Genomic DNA, 20250 nt, shown 5'->3' on the forward strand with positions numbered 1-20250 from the left:
TTTTATATGATATTATTATGTATCATGTTGGATATTGCTAATAAATAGCTATATATGTTTATGATATTTTGCTATGATTCTTGCAGTAGAATTATGGTATGAATATTGTAGTATTTTGGTATGGATGTTACAATTGCCACATGTTGTATTATTGATATGAATATATTAGAATTTTAGGATGCATGCTTGTATGTTTTATTCTTATCTTTCCTATTATCCTCTTACCTTATCTGTCAATAAATCTTCTCCATCTTACCTATTCCATTTTGTATATTCTAAACATATATTGTCCACTCTTGGTCTTCTCTCTTAAAAGAAACTCCATAAAAATATTTATACATTTGAATGAAGCAGAGTACCCAATGATGCCCGTAAAACACTAGAGTTTTTTATTGATGGGAACATATGATAACTCTTAGGCTTTAGATGCTCGATGATGACACTTTGTGCGCACCGCGTGGTCTCAGAGCCATTGTTGTTTTTACCTAATCTTAGGTTTTTCTTTGGCAGGTTATATACCTTGGCCGGGACTCATTAAATTCTGCAAAACAAGGTTGGATTCATGGATGATGAAAAAACTCATATTGTATATCCTAGTCATTTTTTATACACCCGATTTTCTAAATAATATCTTGGATTGTGAAGATTCATACCTTCCTTGGAGGCTTCGTCTTAGGACTGTGGGGCGAGGGAGAATCGTTGTGTGGACGCAGGGAAGGTGATGCTGGCTTGGTCTAATTTTCATGGGGATGTAATTTTGTCGTGGGTACGATGCCCTCCTTCAGTCATTGTGCTCTCCATGACCGGGTGCTCCTTGTTCGTAGGAGTTAGGGGGGGGTGATGTGCGAGAAGGGATAGGGTTCCACTCTCTGACGCAGTGACATGGTGGTGGTGATGAGAGCTTGGGGTCTCTGTGAGTTCTCGCTATCACGCTTGTAGTGATGTCCTGCCTTTCTTCACATGGCTTCTTTTGTTGTTATCGTCATAAAGCTTGTGTCTTACTAGGTGGGTTCTGTCGTTGGCGGCATCGATGTCTGTGGGTAGCTTGCATGGTGAGGTGGTCGTGCTCACCATTCTCCCCTTTGGCAACATGGCCATGTGTGTTCATGTGCTGCTCGGGTGACCTGCCCAGCATTTTGATGCGATGGCATCCTTAAAGACGGTGAGAGAGGGTAGGGGAATTCTTTGGTTCTGGAGACAAACGACTTTGTGTCAGTTTCTAGCCAACTGGGAGTAGAAGAAGGCATGCTTGTTCTCTAGTGGCATGCTTCCCTTTCAGACATTGTTTCTTCTTCGGTCTGATGGCAGGGGTGGACGAAGGCCTCAATGTTCAAAATTGTGTTTATTTATTTATATTTATGTTTGCTTGCTTTATTCCTTGCATGTAAGTTGATTCCTCAACACTTTATATATATATATATATATATATATATATATATATATATATATATATATATATATATATATATATATATATATATATATATATATGTTTGCACAACAATGACACATAATGTCCATGGATACGATATCCACACAAGCTACATCCTTAAAACAAGCACATATATAGCACTTTTCTACCAACATTATATTCATGTTACACACTAAAGAAAACAAGGGATATATGATACTCCATGGAGCAAAAGAACAAAGTTAACTTTAACATATTATATTAATGAGATATACAAAACACAATTGTACGAAACTACCACATATGTATTATCTAATTAGATTATAACAGAGCAAAGCAGTGTTAGTTAGTTCATGGTGTTCCTTTCTTTTTGAATGGGGTTATGGGACACCTATAGATTACTGTTTTTTGTTACTTATATTTTGTGAATCTAACATGTAATAAAACACTGGATTAACAGTATTTTTAGGAAAATAATGGTCGGCTAAATACCTTTTGACCAATCCTAAATTATTGTATTTCTGAAACTAACATGCAATACTAATAATGGATTAACGGTCTTTTGTGGCTATGCATATGAACAGTTTTTAGTGTAGAGAGTAGAGTTCAGTTCACAACCAAATTAGCGTGCAGCAGTAAGTATACGACATACATATTGTACATGTCTTTTTTTTTGCGAAGATATTGTATATGTCTGGAGCGCTAAAATAAAATAAAAGTATATATGGTAGTGCATAAGTCAGCATAAACAATATATATATCAACATAAATTTATTCCTTGGAAACAATTTGGAATGTGAATCCAACTCGTTACAAAGTAAAGTAACAGTAAGCAATTAAAACTAAACAATTTTCGTGTCACTAAAAGAAAAAGAAGGCGTCTCAAACTAAGCGAAAAAACAACGTTAATGTACATGCAAACAGTATTACTTTTTACAATTGAAAAATATCTAATGCACATCAAAAGTTGTGACAAACAATGATGTGCTTATAATCAAACTTGGATTAAGGTTCATTAGTTATGCTTCGATCAGGCTCCATTCTGATGTCAGCACAACAATGCCTTTCCCCCAACCGTTCTCCTCCTCTTTCCCCTCAACACCTTTGCAAAGTTAAATTGTATCCTTTTCCCCCCATTGACAGACCAAGATCTATGAGATCTCCCGGTTCTTCTCCCAATTAACAGTAGTGCATTCTCCAAGAAAGCAGTACCGTATATTCGAGGAGGGAGAGACCATACTAGCTAGAGAAAGAGGTTGTGGTTGCTTTTGTTTAATCTGGTATTTACCAGTCTTGTTGCTACTATCCATGATGATCTTGGTTGTCAGGAGGCCAGTATGGGTAAGGCCATTCTGTCTCTTGGGAGTGAGGAATCGAAGTCTCCTGCGGTAGAATAGGAAAAGTGGTCAAAAAGGAACAACCCCAGTGAAGTGCAACATTGATTCAAATGAGAAAGCTACGGTACTTGAAAGAGAGAAGGATACATGCATGTCAGTGGATACAAAATAATAATAATCAACATTGTGCATATATGGATCCAACTGTCTACCATAACATTTAAGCTCCAGAAGATATCAAGGTTCAAGTGAGAAAAGATACATGGCAGAGCTGGATTACACGTGAGGAGATAAGAAAGCAGTTTGTTCTGTTGGAATATTTACAGTTTTTTCTTTGTAGTGGTGGTGGTGGGGGCTGGGGGCTGGATTTTTTTACAGTTTGCAGGCAAGAACCATGTACTCTATATCTGAGTTGATACCTTGACAAGACTATCTCCATGAACTGTAGTAGGACAAAACGAACAGATCAATGATAACAAATGCCATGCAAGTTCATGCATGCATGGTTCAATGTGAATCGGTTCATGGAAAAAAGAGAGAAAGAACAAGTGCCCCGTGTTACTTTGCTCTTTTCACAAGAGCTAATGGTAAACAACTCTAGGACATGTAGTAGTCTGGAAAACAAGAAGGCCGGGCGACCGACACGGAGTAAAAGCTCTCATTTTCGGCTAGCTATATGGTGATGAAAGCAGGAAAGTGTGGCCTTGTTTTTTACGTTGGTCTTTGGGCACCCCTTCCCTTTGGCATGCACTCGAAAGCAAAGCAAAGGGTGGTCCTTGTTTGCATATATTCATGATGTCTCTTCTATCTCACTAGCTAGGAGCAGCACCAAAGCTCTCTCTCGATTTTGTTGGCTTGCATGCTGTAAAAGCGCCTAAAATGGCGAATTTATAAATAGGAAACAAATGGGATAAAAAGCTGTCATGCTGAAGGCCTTGTTCCACAGTACTCCTACGGCCCGGGGACAAAGAAACTGCAAGGCCCCACACTGAAGTTTCCTCTCAGGCCACCCTGGGGCAGTCTTTCTTTTTTATGCCCTCTACCACGCAACTTGCAGCTTTCCCACCTATATCTAGGAGTATATGGATCAAGATAACCGAATGTGGATTAACTTATTAGGGACTGATTAATGTGCTTAGCTTAAACCATGCCAAAATGTCACATGCAGCTCATAGGTTACATGTATACATGCTGGTTAGTTTTTTTTATTTTTATTTTTATAAAGAGAGCACCCTCTTCGATTTCCATTATAAGAAACCACAGTGTCCGGACTCGCAAACATATAGCACATCATCGCTGGTACGTTAATTACGTTGTTATGTTTTTCTTATCAGTTTTCATACACGCATAGGAGGCAAAACAAATACAAGTAATGGAGGTTACTTACTCCTTTTGTGCATGTAGACGTGCACCCCATTACCAGTTCTTCCAAGCCAGCAGACCTGCGGTCAATCTTTTGCTGGTGCTGTTGCTGTTGTTGCATGTTCTGTGGTAATAATGTTGAATGAAACAGTAACTAAAGCGTTCTTTTAGTAAAGAGAAAAAAAGGTAAAGAGACTATAAAGATATAGTATATTTGACTTAACTGAAAACTTAGGAAGGATATAAACAAATAAGCTGGTATTGCACTAACATCGTTAGATGAAACAAACATTTTCCATAAATTCCAAATGGTTCCATCCGTGAAGGACGGAATTATAGAGCACCATAGTTTAGTGTACTTTAAAATACAAGTGGTTTCTCATGCTATGCTTATAATCAACCTAGAAAGCTGAATATGCTACAACACAAAGAATCCTTCTAAAATTGTGTATCCTCTCTATATATATTTTTGTAAAAAGTTGCAATGCATCTTCCACCATAAATTACACGGCATAAAGTTGGTGGAACATATATGTGTGCCGTACCATGAAAATTACATATATAGTAACCGTGTGTGTTCAGAAATTCTATGAAACAATCTACCCATGTTTTAAAAACACAATATCATTTTACATAGGCTGGTTTATTTGTGTAAATTTATGAAAATACCTTTTAACTGCAAAACAAAAGGACTAGTTATGACATTTTAGTTGTGCTTTTAAGTAATTTCTAGATTGTATATACACTAGCCAACCTAGCTTGAGAATCCCATACAAAATTGATGTGAAATCTTGAGAAAGAAAATGGATGTTAGATTGGGGGGATAATAAGTGTTTTTCAGTTGTTAGCAAGCCGGTAAGTGCCTAAATTTGTGTAGACAAGAAGCACATAACTAGTTACATTTTTGTTCCCTCAATGTGAATAAACACATGCGTTCATACGGTGGTTGCAAACTTGCATTGGAGAGCTCAGTTACTCAAGAATATATACAAGCATCATATATATTCCAGATGAATGTGTACAAGCTAGCAGGATGGAATCACCTGAAATTTGTCGTGGTGGAGAAAAATTGCTGGCACGTGAAACTGATCATGGTCGAGCACGACAGAAGTGTGCTGCAACGGCGGCGGAACTGTAGCTGAGATGGGGTTCGTCGGCCTACTGATCAGGAAGGACGTGGCAGGCACGGCCGTTGTTGCAAGCTCCGGCCGGTGAGGCTGTTGTTCCTGACCGGCATGCTGCTGATGCTCTGATCGCCCAAGCTGATCGGACGGCACCTGATCAGCACCTATACCAACCTGTTCAACACACAGAAATGAATGCCGAAAATGTATATCTTCGTATATTTTCTTATATTTACATATTTAAAAAAAATCTAGATGGCTAGTCTCCTTTATATCTCACTCATCAATTCGTGCTCCCTTTCAGTTATGCTGTTACATGCGCGTTTGAGCTTTCTGGAAATCTCTTTTTTCTCTTAGGTAGGAGAGAATGGGACGCATCTATCAACTATTGAAAAGAAACTTGCTGGCACTTCTTGCTTTCACGGTGGGTGTGGATGGTTTCTAGCTAGCGTTGCTTGCAGTTTGAGTAAAATGATGTGAGGCTCGAACTAATTAAAAGGACCGGCGACCCTCTCCCATGCTGTGTGATGTGCATATGCATGCATGTAGCCAAGCTCAGCTTTTGCTCTGCACTGGCGAGCCCATCGATCCTACACACAATAGGATTAGGTCAGCTACCCGATCGAACAGCAGCCCATCCATGCATACGCACGCGATCGACAGGCAACTAAACTAACCGAACAGAAACCATCGATCTACTACATCCGTAACTCGAAACTGTAGCGGCATGCATGCGTGCGTGCATGGGAATGGTCGGACCAACCGAGCAGACCGTACTTTCGCGTGATCTGCATGATGTGCTCCTGGACCTACCGGCAGCGTTAGCTATATCGGCATACAGTAGTGTAGATCTAAGCAAACCAACGATGTGGCGAGACGGAGAGACGAAAGAATGTCTAGTTACCTCCTCGAAGCTCTTCCTGAAAGGCGCGAAGCTGAAATGGTCGCCGGAGTGTTTCAAGTGCTGCATCTCGACGGCGGCCGCCATGGCATACCCAGCCGGGTACGACGTTGCCGACAAGGCCTCGTGGTCCCTCGACGAGGAGCTGCCGCTGCCGCTGTCCCTCATACGCTGCTCCTGCACCGTCACTGCCGCCGCGGCGGCAATGGCCACCGCGCCACCGGCACCTCCACGGTCTGAGGAGGCGGACCAGCTGCACTGCCTGGGCTGCGTTTGGTAGAAGATCTTGCAGACGACGAGCTCCCCCTCCTTCTCTTCCTCGAGGTCTCCGAGATGGTACTGGTGCATCACCCAGTTGGTTTTCTCGGGCTTGCGGTGCTTGCCGAAGTTGGTGTAGAGCACCAGGATCTTCTTGCAGCCCTTCTGCCGGCCATTGGCCATCACTGGTCGGGTCTTGCCGGTCTTGTGCCACCTCGTCTCCCCTTTATGCACATCGCACTCCGTCTGTATCTTGCGCCGCTTCCTCGTGCCTGTCGTGTACGCCTTGGAAGGGCGATGGAAGAAATGCTTGCTTAGGCCGTCCATTGTCACACCTGCTCATGACCACAGATGCAGAAATTAACAGTCAGTATGAGCACGTACGAGTGTGTGGGTGGGTGGCCAGTGTTCTCTTGGCAGATGCAACAAACCTCTGGAAAAGAGAAGGCATGTAAAAGGTAGGAAAGAAACCTATTTGGAAACTTCAGAAGCATCTTACCATCATGACATAGAGAGGAGAGAGAGATATGAGAGACTAGGCACAACTTTCCATAAACAATGATAATTCTCTCTGCATATACCCAAGAGCACATGTGGAGAACACCAGGAGTAGATGGGGCGCTAGAGCACATCAAGAACAACGAGGGAATATATGCCATATCCCAAATCGAACCACAACCCTCACAATTTATGACGAAATACATGATCCCAACATATGATATACCGATCACCCCATGGAAAGCAAAGCTAAAGTTTGCAAGAAAAGCAAGGAATAGACATACATGTGTAATTAATATTTATGTTCATGGCTAGCATAGTTGTCTAGCTAGCCATCTCGAATAGTGTCTCACCTGGAAGTTTTTCAGGATGTGTGTAGCATATGCCGTCCTCGCCGTCTATGGTGGGTATAAACTCATCGATGAGAGGGTGAGATCTCGAGCCTTCTTCCCTCACCTTGGCCTCAAGGTGCTCGATCAGCTCCTGGTCCGTCGGATCGAACTTGACGCCAGCCGGTAGCCCCAACCAATCCTTCTTGCAGTTGACACCGGTTAATTCCATCAAAACTATATGCGGAATTGCACCATTCAAAGAACCCTAATGTGCACCCAGTGGCTAGCACCACCGAGGTGCAAAAAACGCAAAAGAAGAAGAAATTGACATATGCATACCGGTTTGCAGTCGAGCTTGTGGCGGCAGTTGGGGCAGTGCCTGGCGGTGGAGATCCGGTGTTCCTCGAGCTTGGCGTCGATGAGCTCCGAGCTGCTGATGTGACCCCTGTTCATGTCTCCTGGTTCACGCGCGGCCGCCGGAGACGGTGTCCATGCATGCGCGCGCCCGCTGCAAGGGACCAAGGCGAGCAGAATTCAGAACGCGAGAGAGCATGCCGATGAGATCGAAAATACGGCGAGAAACTGAGGCCGGTGAGCGAACCGAGGGGGGGCGGGTAGAGTTGGAGGGAGTAGGGGAGCGAGGAAGGAAGGAGATCGAGAGCAAACGAGTGAGGGGGAGGGGGCGTAGATATAAAAAAATCGAGGCAGGCAGCCTGCCGCTTTCACCAGTTTTAATAGGAGAGAGGGCAGAATTTCCTCGGCCGCTTTAACTCAAGCCACACCCAGCCCCTTGAGGAAAAGTTAAAGGGCCCCGCCCCTTGGCTTCTCTCGCTTTTCCTCCTCTCTCACCCTACACGTAGTACGCAGCATACACACGCTGACAGGTTAATCTGGCTGTAAGATTAACTATCACTAATTTGTTGATGGGAACGGCTCGCTGTAATATAAGATGATGCGATGACAGTGCACATATGCACCATCAGTAAGATGCTTAGCGTTGATGCATGTATGTTTTATGGGACTTGAGATGGTTAGCAAGCTAAGCTGGTGTTAAAATCAACCAAAAGCAAAAGGCAAGAAGAAGTGCTGTACCGCCACACCGCACACCACACACCACAGCTGTTACTGCAGATTCCACACACTGTACTGCACTCACTCACACGCAGAAGGAAAGAAAGAGAAGGGCGAGCTTAAAGCCCCCTACGAATGGAGGCTACCTAGCAGCCTAGCAACTATAGTAGGCTCAACGAGGGGTAGCCTTGCCATGCATCTCAAACGGAAACATAATTCTAACAATCATAATTTCTTTTGAAAGCCACTTATATTATCACCTAACCAACATTCTGACGACCATAGCTGAGCATAACATTCACGCAGGAACTACGTCGTTCAACACACCTCAACTCATATATAATAACATAGCAATCCCATGGACGACCCCATTAACATTCCTACTGATTTTCTCCCCGCAAAAAAAAAAAGAAAAACATTCCTACTGATTTTGACCCAGCACATACTCTGTCAAAACATCTTTCTTAAATCTCATCCAAGTTTATCAAAGGAACGTCAGAAAGACAACGTTGAATAGACGAAATGTCGGCCTCAAGAATAGTAGGCGGAAAATAAGTCCACGCCACACGGAGGCCCTTGATGAAAGCCCGGAGCTTGGCCTCCCCCATAGAAGAGCATGACAGGAGAGGGGGGTTTTCTATCGTACATGTGACATTCCCTGCATGTATCTACCATATGTCGGTTTTTTAGATTCATGATTATCTTATTTCAGAGTGTGTTACGTAATGCTTTGTTGGATTTTTTTCCTTGTTCAAAAGTGTATCATAATGTTTCCTCGTGTACCAACAAATAAGAGTGCGCTCGTTTCAGATTAGATTTTGTGGTACATTTTGAAAGAACAAAAACTAGTGCAACACTCTAAAACGCGATAAAAATGCCTAATCCATAAAATGTGGCACAAACCTCAGACCAATGGGGACAGCGAATCCATGCACGGGATATCATCGCACGGTAAATCCCACCATGATCTCATACTAGTACAAAAGTAGACTCTAAACGTGGTCCACAGAGGTAGTTCTGAGTGTTAAAATCAATAGCGCCTCAAATAAGGGTGATTCCCAAAACAAAAAACCGCCTCCACTCCAATGGCACCATTGGAGGCACCCCCTGTCAGAAACCACCTCCATCTCGGAAGTACTCAAGGTGGTTTCTATATATAGACCGCTTATGTCATGTCCACCACCTATCATGTATATATCAAGCGTCCCATGTGTCCGCCCTGCTATTGGTGCTTCAAGACTCGCAGCTTCATCGAGCGATGACGTATTTGTTCGAGGGGGGTGTGAGCAGTAGATGAAGATGGTAAGACGCGAGACAGGGAATTTACCCATGTCCATGCCCTCTAGGAGGAGGTAAGACCCCTGCCTTTTGTGATTGTATTGCTCGAGTACTCACCAACGACCGGGAGGATCATCAGAGAAATCGGCTACTTGGTTTGCAAGCTCTCGGCATGTGGCGGAGAGGAAGGATATGGTGGTAGGTGAGAACCTTAGCTATAGGATGATTTAGAATGTCTTGGATGCCTTTCGTACCCTCCGTACTTGCCTTTATATAATCAAGAAAAGCTAGGGTTACATCTCTGGGCTGGACCAAGGTGAGCTCGTCCCAGTGCGCTGGCTCGGTCCAGGCCCTGTGTCTGTTGGCTATCTTCCCCAAGCACCATAGGGCGACGAAGTCGTCCACCCGGATATTAGGCTCAGGTGGTTGGCTTGGCCCGATGAAAGGGGTCTTGCTTTGGTATCCCAAGGGTCTCACAGTCCAGTCGATTTATTCTCGGTAGTAGCCCTTGAGTGTCGACCGGTCTATCACCAAGAGATTGCTCGGGACTTACCAGATCCTTGCAAAACAAAGAAGACAAAAGAGAAAGAGTAAGTCGGATGACAGCCACTTTGTCGGGTCAGGGTGTTGTGGTGAGGAGCTAATAACAGGTAAGGCTCGTTGATATCTTGTTGTTGCCAACTAGGGGATCTGGCCAGTGGCTCATTGTGGGGCAGATCATAAATTTCATTGGAGTCCTGAGTGATGCTTGAGGGATCGACGTGGTTGATCTCAGCTTGTTTTTTTTATAGGAGCACACTTGCATCTCCTTCCAGAAGCGAGACTCGAGTCATGACGACATACGTCCCTTGCTCGGGATTCAGATCATGACCCATGGAGGATGCACCAGTATTGCCCTTCACTTGGGTGTATCTGGGCATCTTAGGACCACGGAGGCTAGCCGCCGATACCCGTGGTTGAGGGCTTCTAAGACATAAGAGGTTTTGTTCTTTGCCAAGGCTCTCAGGCATGAACTCGGGTGTATTCATATTGTTGGGAACCGTAGTAGAAAACAAAAAATTTGTCCTAAGATCACGTTACAGGAACACTATGAAGATGCATATAGAGGTTTAGATCGGATCGGTACCAACGAGTTTCACGGAAGAAGAGTTGGTGTACATCGTTGATGAAGTCCCTCGAACCGTTCACGAACGATCCCTCAAACTGAAGACCGAAACCACATCCTCTCTATAGATTGCAAGCGTACATGCTTCACGATCCGACAACGCTTCACCGTTAAGAGCTGATCGTTGCCGGAGAATTAGATAACGGAGAAGAGAAACTCACAGGACTTCTCTATTATGAGGATTAGAGAGAACTAGAACTGCTCTAATCTAGATCAAGTCTAGATAAAAAAAACTAGAACTAGAGACAGGGGGCACCGAGATCAAGGGAGAACCTATGTGTCTCAAAGGGGGCGCCCCCTAACATATATATAGGTGGAGGGAGGGGCTAGGACGACTTGGAGGAGGGAAAACCCTCCCTTGGGTCGTGACCAAGGAAGAGTCCTTCTCCACCTCCTCTGCACCCCCTTAGCTTCTCTAATATGCTAAAATAGGGGTGCCATCCCTAAATGGCCCTTCAAGGCCTATTAGCTCTCCACTAATAGGCCAAATGATATTTCCCTTAGCCCACTGACTGTAAATAAATTGTAGGAGCCTCTCAATCAATATTATAGCCTTCAATTATTTATATTAGGTCCCCGGAGATAATTTCTGCATATATATCATTTTTTCGTATTACCCGAAACACTTCCGGTAACCCAGAAACGCTCCCGGTTTCTATCGAAACTATTTCTTATGTTCCCGAAACTATTCCGAGAATATTTTGTCATATCTCTAACTTCACTAACACGCGGCAGATCATGATTCCCTTAAGCTTGTGAACCTGTAGGTTCGGTAAAACATAGACATGAACAAAAACCCTTCTGATGATCAATGGCGGAACCATGGATATCCTTATCAATCCCTATGAATACACGAATGACATTCGAGTGAACCTTTGGTTATCATGTGCTATTCCCTTTGCTTCGCGATACTTTACAAAACCCGAAGTGAGATATATTGGTATCTCATGCTCACTATACCGGTCTCCTCGTTACCAATTTTGTTCTTCTTTGTCTTAACATATTCCGACATCCCTATGACCTAGTCACCTATGTCTGGCAGGACGATGATGGATGCCATCACACCGAGAGGGCCCTAGGAATATCTTTGCATCATTAGAGGATCAAATCCCACTCTTGAGATATCTTGTCCCTTATCAAACGTACCGATGAACCTGTAAGTTGTCGTTATGATCAACATGTTATAGATGATGTTTGAGCAACCCAAAGTTCATCATACGACAAGAAGTGGCTATGATACTCTCATTGTCTAAGGAACTAAAGCATATGTTAACTCTCTCTGTGTTATACGATTCACTTGTGACGATAGTACATCAAAGTATAACAAAACAAGTTTGAGGCGATTCAATATGATCGTTCTTCTAACATCATATTCTCAATGTTGTTTTAGGACTATCATTACACTTAACGATATCCTAAGATACGGAAAACATGGTCACCAAGAACACTTGAGCTGGTCTTCGAGGCGAGACTAGGAATCTTATTTTACCGTTTATCATTCCACACGTGCATATGAGTTTTCCACTGTATCGCATATTCCAGTATCATAGCAGTTACACCATAGAATATAAACTCTTAATTATGAACATGGAGATATAATAATACAATATTATTGCCTCTAGGGCATATTTCCAACAGACTTCCGCTAGCACTAGAGTTAATAATCTAGTTAGCACATTTTTTTCATTTACACCAATGGCAATCCGATGTTTGTCCATGCTCTGCTTGGCGTATAGCCTTCATCCTATTGGATCTTGACAACTTCAGATCTACGTGTATCATTTGCATTTCAATGCATCTGTCATGCTTTTCACATGAATTCATAGTTTATGTGAAACTGGCTTTGTATTTAGTGAATCACTCGCAGCACCTATGATTCCTTAGGCCGAGCTATGAAACCATTATGAAGAAAAGTGTTCCATTTGCACAGCCATCTAGAAACCAGACCAAGCTCATCAATGAACTTTTGATTCGTCACCCTCCATTGTTACTTCTAAAGCGACAATATACTCAGTCTTCTGTTATAGAATTCACCATAGAAAATTTCTTGGGCCAATTTGAACTTATTGTGCCACCATAAGTCAGTTAATTGAAATAAAAAATCGCTTGGAGCATCGATGAAGATTTTGTCGATGTACTACTTACAACGAGCATGTATTGATGTAATTCCTTACAACAATCTCTTCATTTTCTCTGCATGCGAGAAACGTGTCGCCAGTACTTGATGAAATTTTTACGGTTGTCCTATGATCAAAAATTTGACCATTCTAGTAACTTTACTCACAACTTGGACCAGTGAACATATATGGTTGTTTACATACCATGGAATATAATTAACACAAGTGTGATTGAAATCATGTATCTCGCTCATCCGTATTTCAGGATACCGATTCTTGCATAAAATTCCTTCCATGTGACTTCGACAAGAAACTTCTTTTGGCATTTTCCATACTAAACTGCTTTTAATATCTTGTCAATATGCATTTTTGCTAAGCCTGGTTAGGCACTACTATCTCCATAGATCATAATGCCTAGTACCAAGGCTATATTGCCTAAGAACTTCGCTGCAAACCATTTAATGAAGTCCTAATTTGTGTCAAGAATATTATTTCCAATCAATAATACGTTATGCACACATAGTTGTTTAGAAATATTATTATGCTCCCACTTACTTTCCTGTAAACACAAGCATCTTCGCTTTCCTCAATGAAATCAATTTGATTATTTCATCAGAACATAGATTCCAACTCTACTAAGCTTGCTTTAGATCATTACAGGATCTCTTGAAGTTTGCACACTTACTAGCATCCTCTGCATCGACCTAGGACCGTATCAGATATACAATCTTGGTTCTATTTTCATCTCATGGGAATCATTTTGACATCTATATATCTCATAATTGAAATATTTAATAATTTTTAGTTTAATCTGAACTGACTTTAAGTATTGCTATGATAAGACAATCTCGTCATAATCAACTCCTTGATCTTGTCAAAAAGTATTTGTAACAAGTTAAGCATTAAAATATTTTCATCTTTGTCAGTTTATAGATCCATTACTATACTTTAGACACTAAGTTGTCCAAAGGGTTCATCAAGTTCTAAACTTGAAATATGTATATGGATACTATCTCGGAGTATTGTGGCTTATAGCCAATTCCGGAGTCAGGGCCCATCAATGCTTCTTTGAATTATAGGTTTATTGTTTGTTCAACAATATCTCTTCTTCACATGAGGAAGGTTTGCACGAGTTTGCCAAACCTATATAGTTCGGCTACATGTTCGATCAAAGTCTCCATATCTTATGTAGAGGCTTCCGTACCAGTTGCGGTAGGAAATCCTAGAACTACTTCCGGTGTTTCTTTCCATTGACCTGATGACGAAGAATCTATTATCTCGTCAAGTTGCACTGTTCTCCCACTCACTATTTTGCAGAAACATTTCCTTCAAAATTTACTGCACTCTGTAGCAAAAACACTTTGATTTGGCGTAGTGATAGAGGAATACCCAACTATTTGGGATAACCAAGAGAGTGGCACTTTTCTAGCTTGGGACATAATCTCGTAAACACTTTTACTTATGTCTTATATTCCCAAATTTTAAGAAACGACCAAATGGTTTCGTATACCATTCTATATCTTATGTGAAATCATTTCAAAAGATTTGATGGCGCTCTTTTCAATGTAAAACCACGGTCTCTAAAGCATCACATTAAAAATATATTGGCAAATAGTTTTGATGTCATCTTTGATCTCACCATGTCATACATGATTTGATTACATCCACTCAGACATGCCACTCATAGTAATGTTCCAGGAGGTGCAAGTTAATAAACCTTTTTCACAACTCATCAGACAATCACTAAACGTGTAACTCAAATATTTCTTTCTGCAATCCAATTATAGAAACATAATTTTCTTGTCAAAATAATTTCTACTTCATTCTGAAATTATTTTGAAGCATTTCAAATATAAATATCTACTTCACCATTTCGCCGGTATTGGTCTACATGCATCAACATAGACATGAACATAGTCATAGGTTCGCTAAAACATAGACATGAACAAAACCCTTCCGTTTAATGATCGATGGCGGAACCATGGACATCCATATCAATCCCTATGAATACACGAATGACATTCGAGTGAACCTTGGGCTATCATGTGCTATTCCCTTTGCTTCGCGATACTTTACAAAACCTGAAGTGAGACATATGGTTTCCTATTGAATCATTCTCATGCTCACTATACTGGTCTCCTCGTTGTCGGTTTTGTTCTTCTTTCTCTTGACATGTTTCGGCATCCCTATGACCTAGTCAACTGTGTCTGGCAGTACGATGATGGATGCCATCACACCGAGAGGGCCCTAGGATTATCTCTCCATCGTCAGAGGATCAAATCCCACTCTTGAGATATCTAGTCCCTTGTCAAACTTACCGATGAACCTGTAATCTGTCGTTATGATCATTGTGTTACAACTGACGTTTGAGAAACCCCAAAGTTCATTGTACGGTAAGAAGTGACTATGATACTCTCATGGTTTAAGGAACTAAAGAATATGTTAACTCTATTTGTGTTATACGATTGACTTGTGACGATAGTATCTCAAAGTATAACAAAACAAGTTTGGATTGATTCAATATGATCATTCTTCTAACGTCATATTATCATTGTTGTTTTAGGACTATCGTTACACTTAATGATATTCTAAGATCTGGAAAACATGATCACCAAGAACACTTGAGCTAGTCTTAGAGGCGAGACAAGGAGTCTTATTTTACCATTTATCATTCCACGCGTGCATATGAGTTTTCCACTGAATCGCACATTCCAAGATCATAGCAGTTATAGCATACAATATAAACTCTTAACTGTGAACATGGAAATATAATAATACAATATCATTGCCTCTAGGGCATATTTCCAACACGTACATCATAGGATCACCTCCTGGAAGGAGTCGTCTGTGATGACCGAGAAGCTAGAGGGATGGACGGAGGACGAGCACATCCCTGCCCAGGCGTTGATCAAGTGATGGGTACCTGGCTAGGAGGGACACCCTACCCATGATACGAGGGAAATCATCGCCTTCATCATGTACTGCTAGCGGGTTTGTCTTTTACTCTGCACCCCTTCCTTCCCAAGTTTCCTAAGTTCTACGAGCTCGAGTTGCATAATATCAACCCCGATGAAATTATGCATGTCTCATGTTTCATCGCCATGTGTGTGTGCTATCTCATGACCGGGCCACACTCCATACTTAGAAGATCCCTTTATCTGGTCCGAGCACGACCGACCATCGGAGAACCAACAATTGTTGGCGATGTCGTGATCCAGCTGAGGTGTGGAATCCACTACCTCAGGATCCCAATTGATCTTCATGACGGGAAATGGAAAGAAGACTAGTTCTAATATGTGGAAACCAGTTTCCCCACTCTGTGGACACCCTCTAATCTCATTGGCATCTTGGTCTAATCCGCCCCACTAGGATGACCTCCGTGATCTGAATGGCATCCAGGAGAAGCTCGAGAAGTTACTTGACACGAGGGTCACCGGGGTTGGGGTCAGGAAGACCCTTTTCTGATGGAGGATTCAACCCCCCAATAAAAGTCTTCAACCGATGTTCCGATACTCGAGCATTGGTGGCGTCACACGGGACTCCGAGGTCAAACTTCATGAGTAGGAGGTGTTGAGAGTAAAACACGTGCTGAATTTTGATACGTTCATTTTGCATCATGTTTTCCTACTGTTATTTATGATGTTTTTATGCATAATAATGCTTTTTTGGAGTAATTCTAATACCTTTTCTCTCATAATTTGCAAGGTACACACAAAGAGGGAGAATTCCGACAGCTGGAAATCTGGACCTGGAAAAGCTACGTCAGGCTACCTATTCTGCACCACTCCAAACAAGCTGAAACTTAACGGAGAATTTTTATGGAATATATGATGAATATTGGAGCAAATAAGTACCAGGTGGGCACAACGCACCTAGACGCGCCAGGGAGCCCAGGCGCGCTCTGGTGGGTTGTGCTCACCCAGGCCCACCTCCGGTGCCCATCTTCTGGTATATAAGTCATTTTGACCTAGAAAAAATAAGGAGAGGACTTTCGGGACGGAGTGCCGCCGCCTCGAGGCGGAACTTGGGCAGGAGCAGTTTTGCCCTCCGGCGAAGCGATTCCACCGGGGGAACTTCCCTCCCGGAGGGGGAAATCATCGTCATCATCATCACCAACAACTCTCCCATCTTGGGGAGGGCAATCTCCATCAACATCTTCAATAGCACCATCTCCTCTCAAACCCTAGTTCATCTCTTGTGTTCAATCTTGTTACCGGAATTATAGGTTGGTGCTTGTGGGTGACTAGTAGTGTTGATTACATCTTGTAGTTGATTACTATATGGTTTATTTGGTGGAAGTTTATATGTTCAGATCCAATATGCTATTTAATACCCCTCTGATCTTGAGCATGATTATCATTTGTGAGTAGTTACTTTTGTTCTTGAGGTCACGGGAGAAATCATGTTGCAAGTAATCATGTGAACTTGATATGTGTTTGATATTTTGATAGTATGCATGTTGTGATTCCCTTAGTGGTGTCATGTGAACGTAGACTACATGACACTTCACCATATTTGGGCCTAAGGGAATGCATTGTGGAGTATTAAGTACATGATGGGTTGCGAGAGTGACAGAAGCTTAAACCCTAGTTTATGCGCTATTCCGTAAGGGACCGATTGGATCCAAAAGTTTAATGTTATGGTTAGAACTTCTTAATACTTTTCTCATAGTTGCGGATGCTTGCGAGGGGGTTAATCATAAGTAGGAGGTTTGTTCAAGTAAGAACAACACCTAAGCACCGGTCCACCCACATTGTTGGGGATCGTAGCAGAAATTAAAAAAATTCTACGCATCACCAAGATCAATCTATCGAGTCATCTAGCAACGAGAGAGAGGAGTGCATCTACATACCCTTGTAGATCGCGAGCGGAAGCGTTCAAGTGAACGGGGTTGATGGAGTCGTACTCGTCGTGATCCAAATCACCGATGACCGAGCGCCGAACGGAGGGCACCTCCGCGTTCAACACACATACGGTTGGGGAAGACGTCTCCTCCTTCTTGATCCAGCAAGGGGAAGGAGAGGTTGATGGAGATCCAGCAGCACGACGGCGTGGTGGTGGAAGTAGCGGGGATCTCGGCAGGGCTTCGCTAAGCACAGCGAGAGGGAGAGGTGTCACGGGAGGGAGAGGGAGGCGCCAAGGGCTTGGGTGCGGCTGCCCTCCCTCCCCCCTCTTTATATAGGGGTCCAGGGGGCGCCGGCCCCCTGAGATCCCATCTCAAGGGGGGCGGCGGCCAAGGGGGGGGACTTGCCCCCCAAGTCAAGTGGGGCGCCCCCCCACCCCTTGGGTTTCCAACCCTAGGCGCAGGGGAGGCCCAAGGGGGGCCTACCAGCCCACCAGGGGCTGGTTCCCTTCCCCACTTCAGCCCATGGGACCCTCCGGGATAGGTGGCCCCACCCGGTGGACCCCCGGGACCCTTTCGGTGGTCCCGGTACAATACCGGTGACCCCCAAAACTTTCCCAGTGGCCGAAACTGGACTTCCTATATATAATTATTCACCTCCGGACCATTCCGGAACTCCTCGTGACGTCCGGGATCTCATCCGAGACTCCAAACAACTTTCTGGTTACCGCATACTAGTATCTCTACAACCCTAGCGTCACCGCACCTTAAGTGTGTAGACCCTACGGGTTTGGGAGACATGCAGACATGACCGAGACGACTCTCCGGTCAATAACCAACAGCGGGATCTGGATACCCATGTTGGCTCCCACATGTTCCATGATGATCTCATCGGATGAACCACGATGTCGAGGATTCAATCAATCACGTATACAATTCCCTTTGTCAATCGGTACGTTACTTGCCCGAGATTCGATCGTCGGTATCCCAATACCTTGTTCAATCTCGTTACCGGCAAGTCACTTCACTCGTACCGTAATGCATGATCCCATGACCAAACACTTGGTCACATTGAGCTCATTATGATGATGCATTACCGAGTGGGCCCAGAGATACCTCTCCGTCATACGGAGTGACAAATCCCAGTCTCGATTCGTGCCAACCCAACAAACACTTTCGGAGATACCCGTAGTGCACCTTTATAGCCACCCAGTTACGTTGTGACGTTTGGCACACCCAAAGCACTCCTATGGTATCCGGGAGTTGCACAATCTCATGGTCTAAGGAAATGATACTTGACATTTGGAAAAGCTCTAGCAAACGAACTATACGATCTTGTGCTATGCTTAGGATTGGGTCTTGTCCATCACATCATTCTCCTAATGATGTGATCCCGTTATCAATGACATCCAATGTCCATAGTCAGGAAACCATGACTATCTGTTGATCAACGAGCTAGTCAACTAGAGGCTCACTAGGGACATGTTGTGGTCTATGTCTTCACACATGTATTACGATTTCCGGATAACACAATTATAGCATGAACAATAGACAATTATCATGAACAAGGAAATATAATAATAACCATTTTATTATTGCCTCTAGGGCATATTTCCAACAGTCTCCCACTTGCACTAGAGTCAATAATCTAGTTACATTGTGATGAATCGAACACCCATAGAGTTCTGGTGTTGATCATGTTTTGCTCTAGGGAGAGGTTTAGTCAACTGATCTGCTACATTCAGGTCCGTATGTACTTTACAAATATCTATGTCTCCATTTTGAACACTTTCACGAATGGAGTTGAAGCGACGCTTGATATGCCTGGTCTTCCTGTGAAACCTGGGCTCCTTGGCAAGGGCAATAGCTCCAGTGTTGTCACAGAAGAGAGTCATCGGGCCCGATGCATTGGGAATAACTCCTAGGTCGGTAATGAACTCCTTCACCCAGATTGCTTCTTGTGCTGCCTCTGAGGCCGCCATGTATTCCGCTTCACATGTAGATCCCGCCACAATGCTTTGCTTGCAACTGCACCAGCTTACTGCCCCACCATTCAAAATACACACGTATCCGGTTTGTGACTTAGAGTCATCCAGATCTGTGTCGAAGCTAGCATCGACGTAACCCTTTACGACGAGCTCTTCATCACCTCCATAAACGAGAAACATATCCTTAGTCCTCGTCAGGTACTTCAGGATATTCTTGACCGCTGTCCAGTGTTCCATGCCGGGATTACTTTGGTACCTTCCTACCAAACTTACGGCAAGGTTTACATCAAGTCTGGTACACAGCATGGCATACATAATAGACCCTATGGCCGAGGCATAGGGGACGACACTTATCTGTTCTCTATCTTCTGCCGTGGTCGGGCATTGAGCCGTGCTCAATTGCACACCTTGCAATACAGGCAAGAACCCCTTCTTGGACTGATCCATATTGAACTTCTTCAATATCTTGTCAAGGTACGTACTTTGTGAAAGACCAATGAGGCGTCTTGATCTATCTCTATAGATCTTGATGCCTAATATATAAGCAGCTTCTCCAAGGTCCTTC

General features: G+C 43.2%; 1 protein-coding gene across 2 annotated transcripts; it reads right to left on the reverse strand.

The window, feature by feature from the left end:
• Positions 1 to 2167: 2167 nt before the first annotated feature.
• Positions 2168 to 7937, reverse strand: LOC123077431 (NAC domain-containing protein 75). 2 transcript variants are annotated; one of them, XM_044499710.1, is made up of 7 exons: positions 7825 to 7937; positions 7563 to 7731; positions 7245 to 7422; positions 6139 to 6728; positions 5154 to 5408; positions 4136 to 4234; positions 2168 to 2794 (listed from the first exon to the last, which is right to left on the reverse strand). In XM_044499710.1, exons 2-7 carry the CDS (start codon positions 7674 to 7676, stop codon positions 2714 to 2716), a joined length of 1317 nt encoding a protein of 438 aa, XP_044355645.1. In that variant the 5' UTR covers positions 7677 to 7731; positions 7825 to 7937; the 3' UTR covers positions 2168 to 2713. The 2 variants fall into 2 exon arrangements, with proteins under 2 accessions (XP_044355645.1, XP_044355644.1); XM_044499709.1 differs by having other exon boundaries at positions 7245 to 7425.
• Positions 7938 to 20250: the final 12313 nt, after the last annotated feature.

Source organism: Triticum aestivum, chromosome 3D, assembly GCF_018294505.1.
Source record: "Triticum aestivum cultivar Chinese Spring chromosome 3D, IWGSC CS RefSeq v2.1, whole genome shotgun sequence".
NCBI lineage: Eukaryota > Viridiplantae > Streptophyta > Magnoliopsida > Poales > Poaceae > Triticum > Triticum aestivum.

Bases quoted from the DNA above. Each gene is read 5' to 3' on its own strand.
- LOC123077431 (XM_044499709.1), bottom strand. From the start codon at position 7,676: ATGAACAGGGGTCACATCAGCAGCTCGGAGCTCATCGACGCCAAGCTC. The intron at 6,729-7,244 runs GTGAGACACTAT...GGTCATGAGCAG, and splicing joins ACATCCTGAAAAACTTCCAG to GTGTGACAATGGACGGCCTA. The intron at 4,235-5,153 runs GTGATTCCATCC...TTATTACCACAG, and splicing joins TCCACCACGACAAATTTCAG to AACATGCAACAACAGCAACA.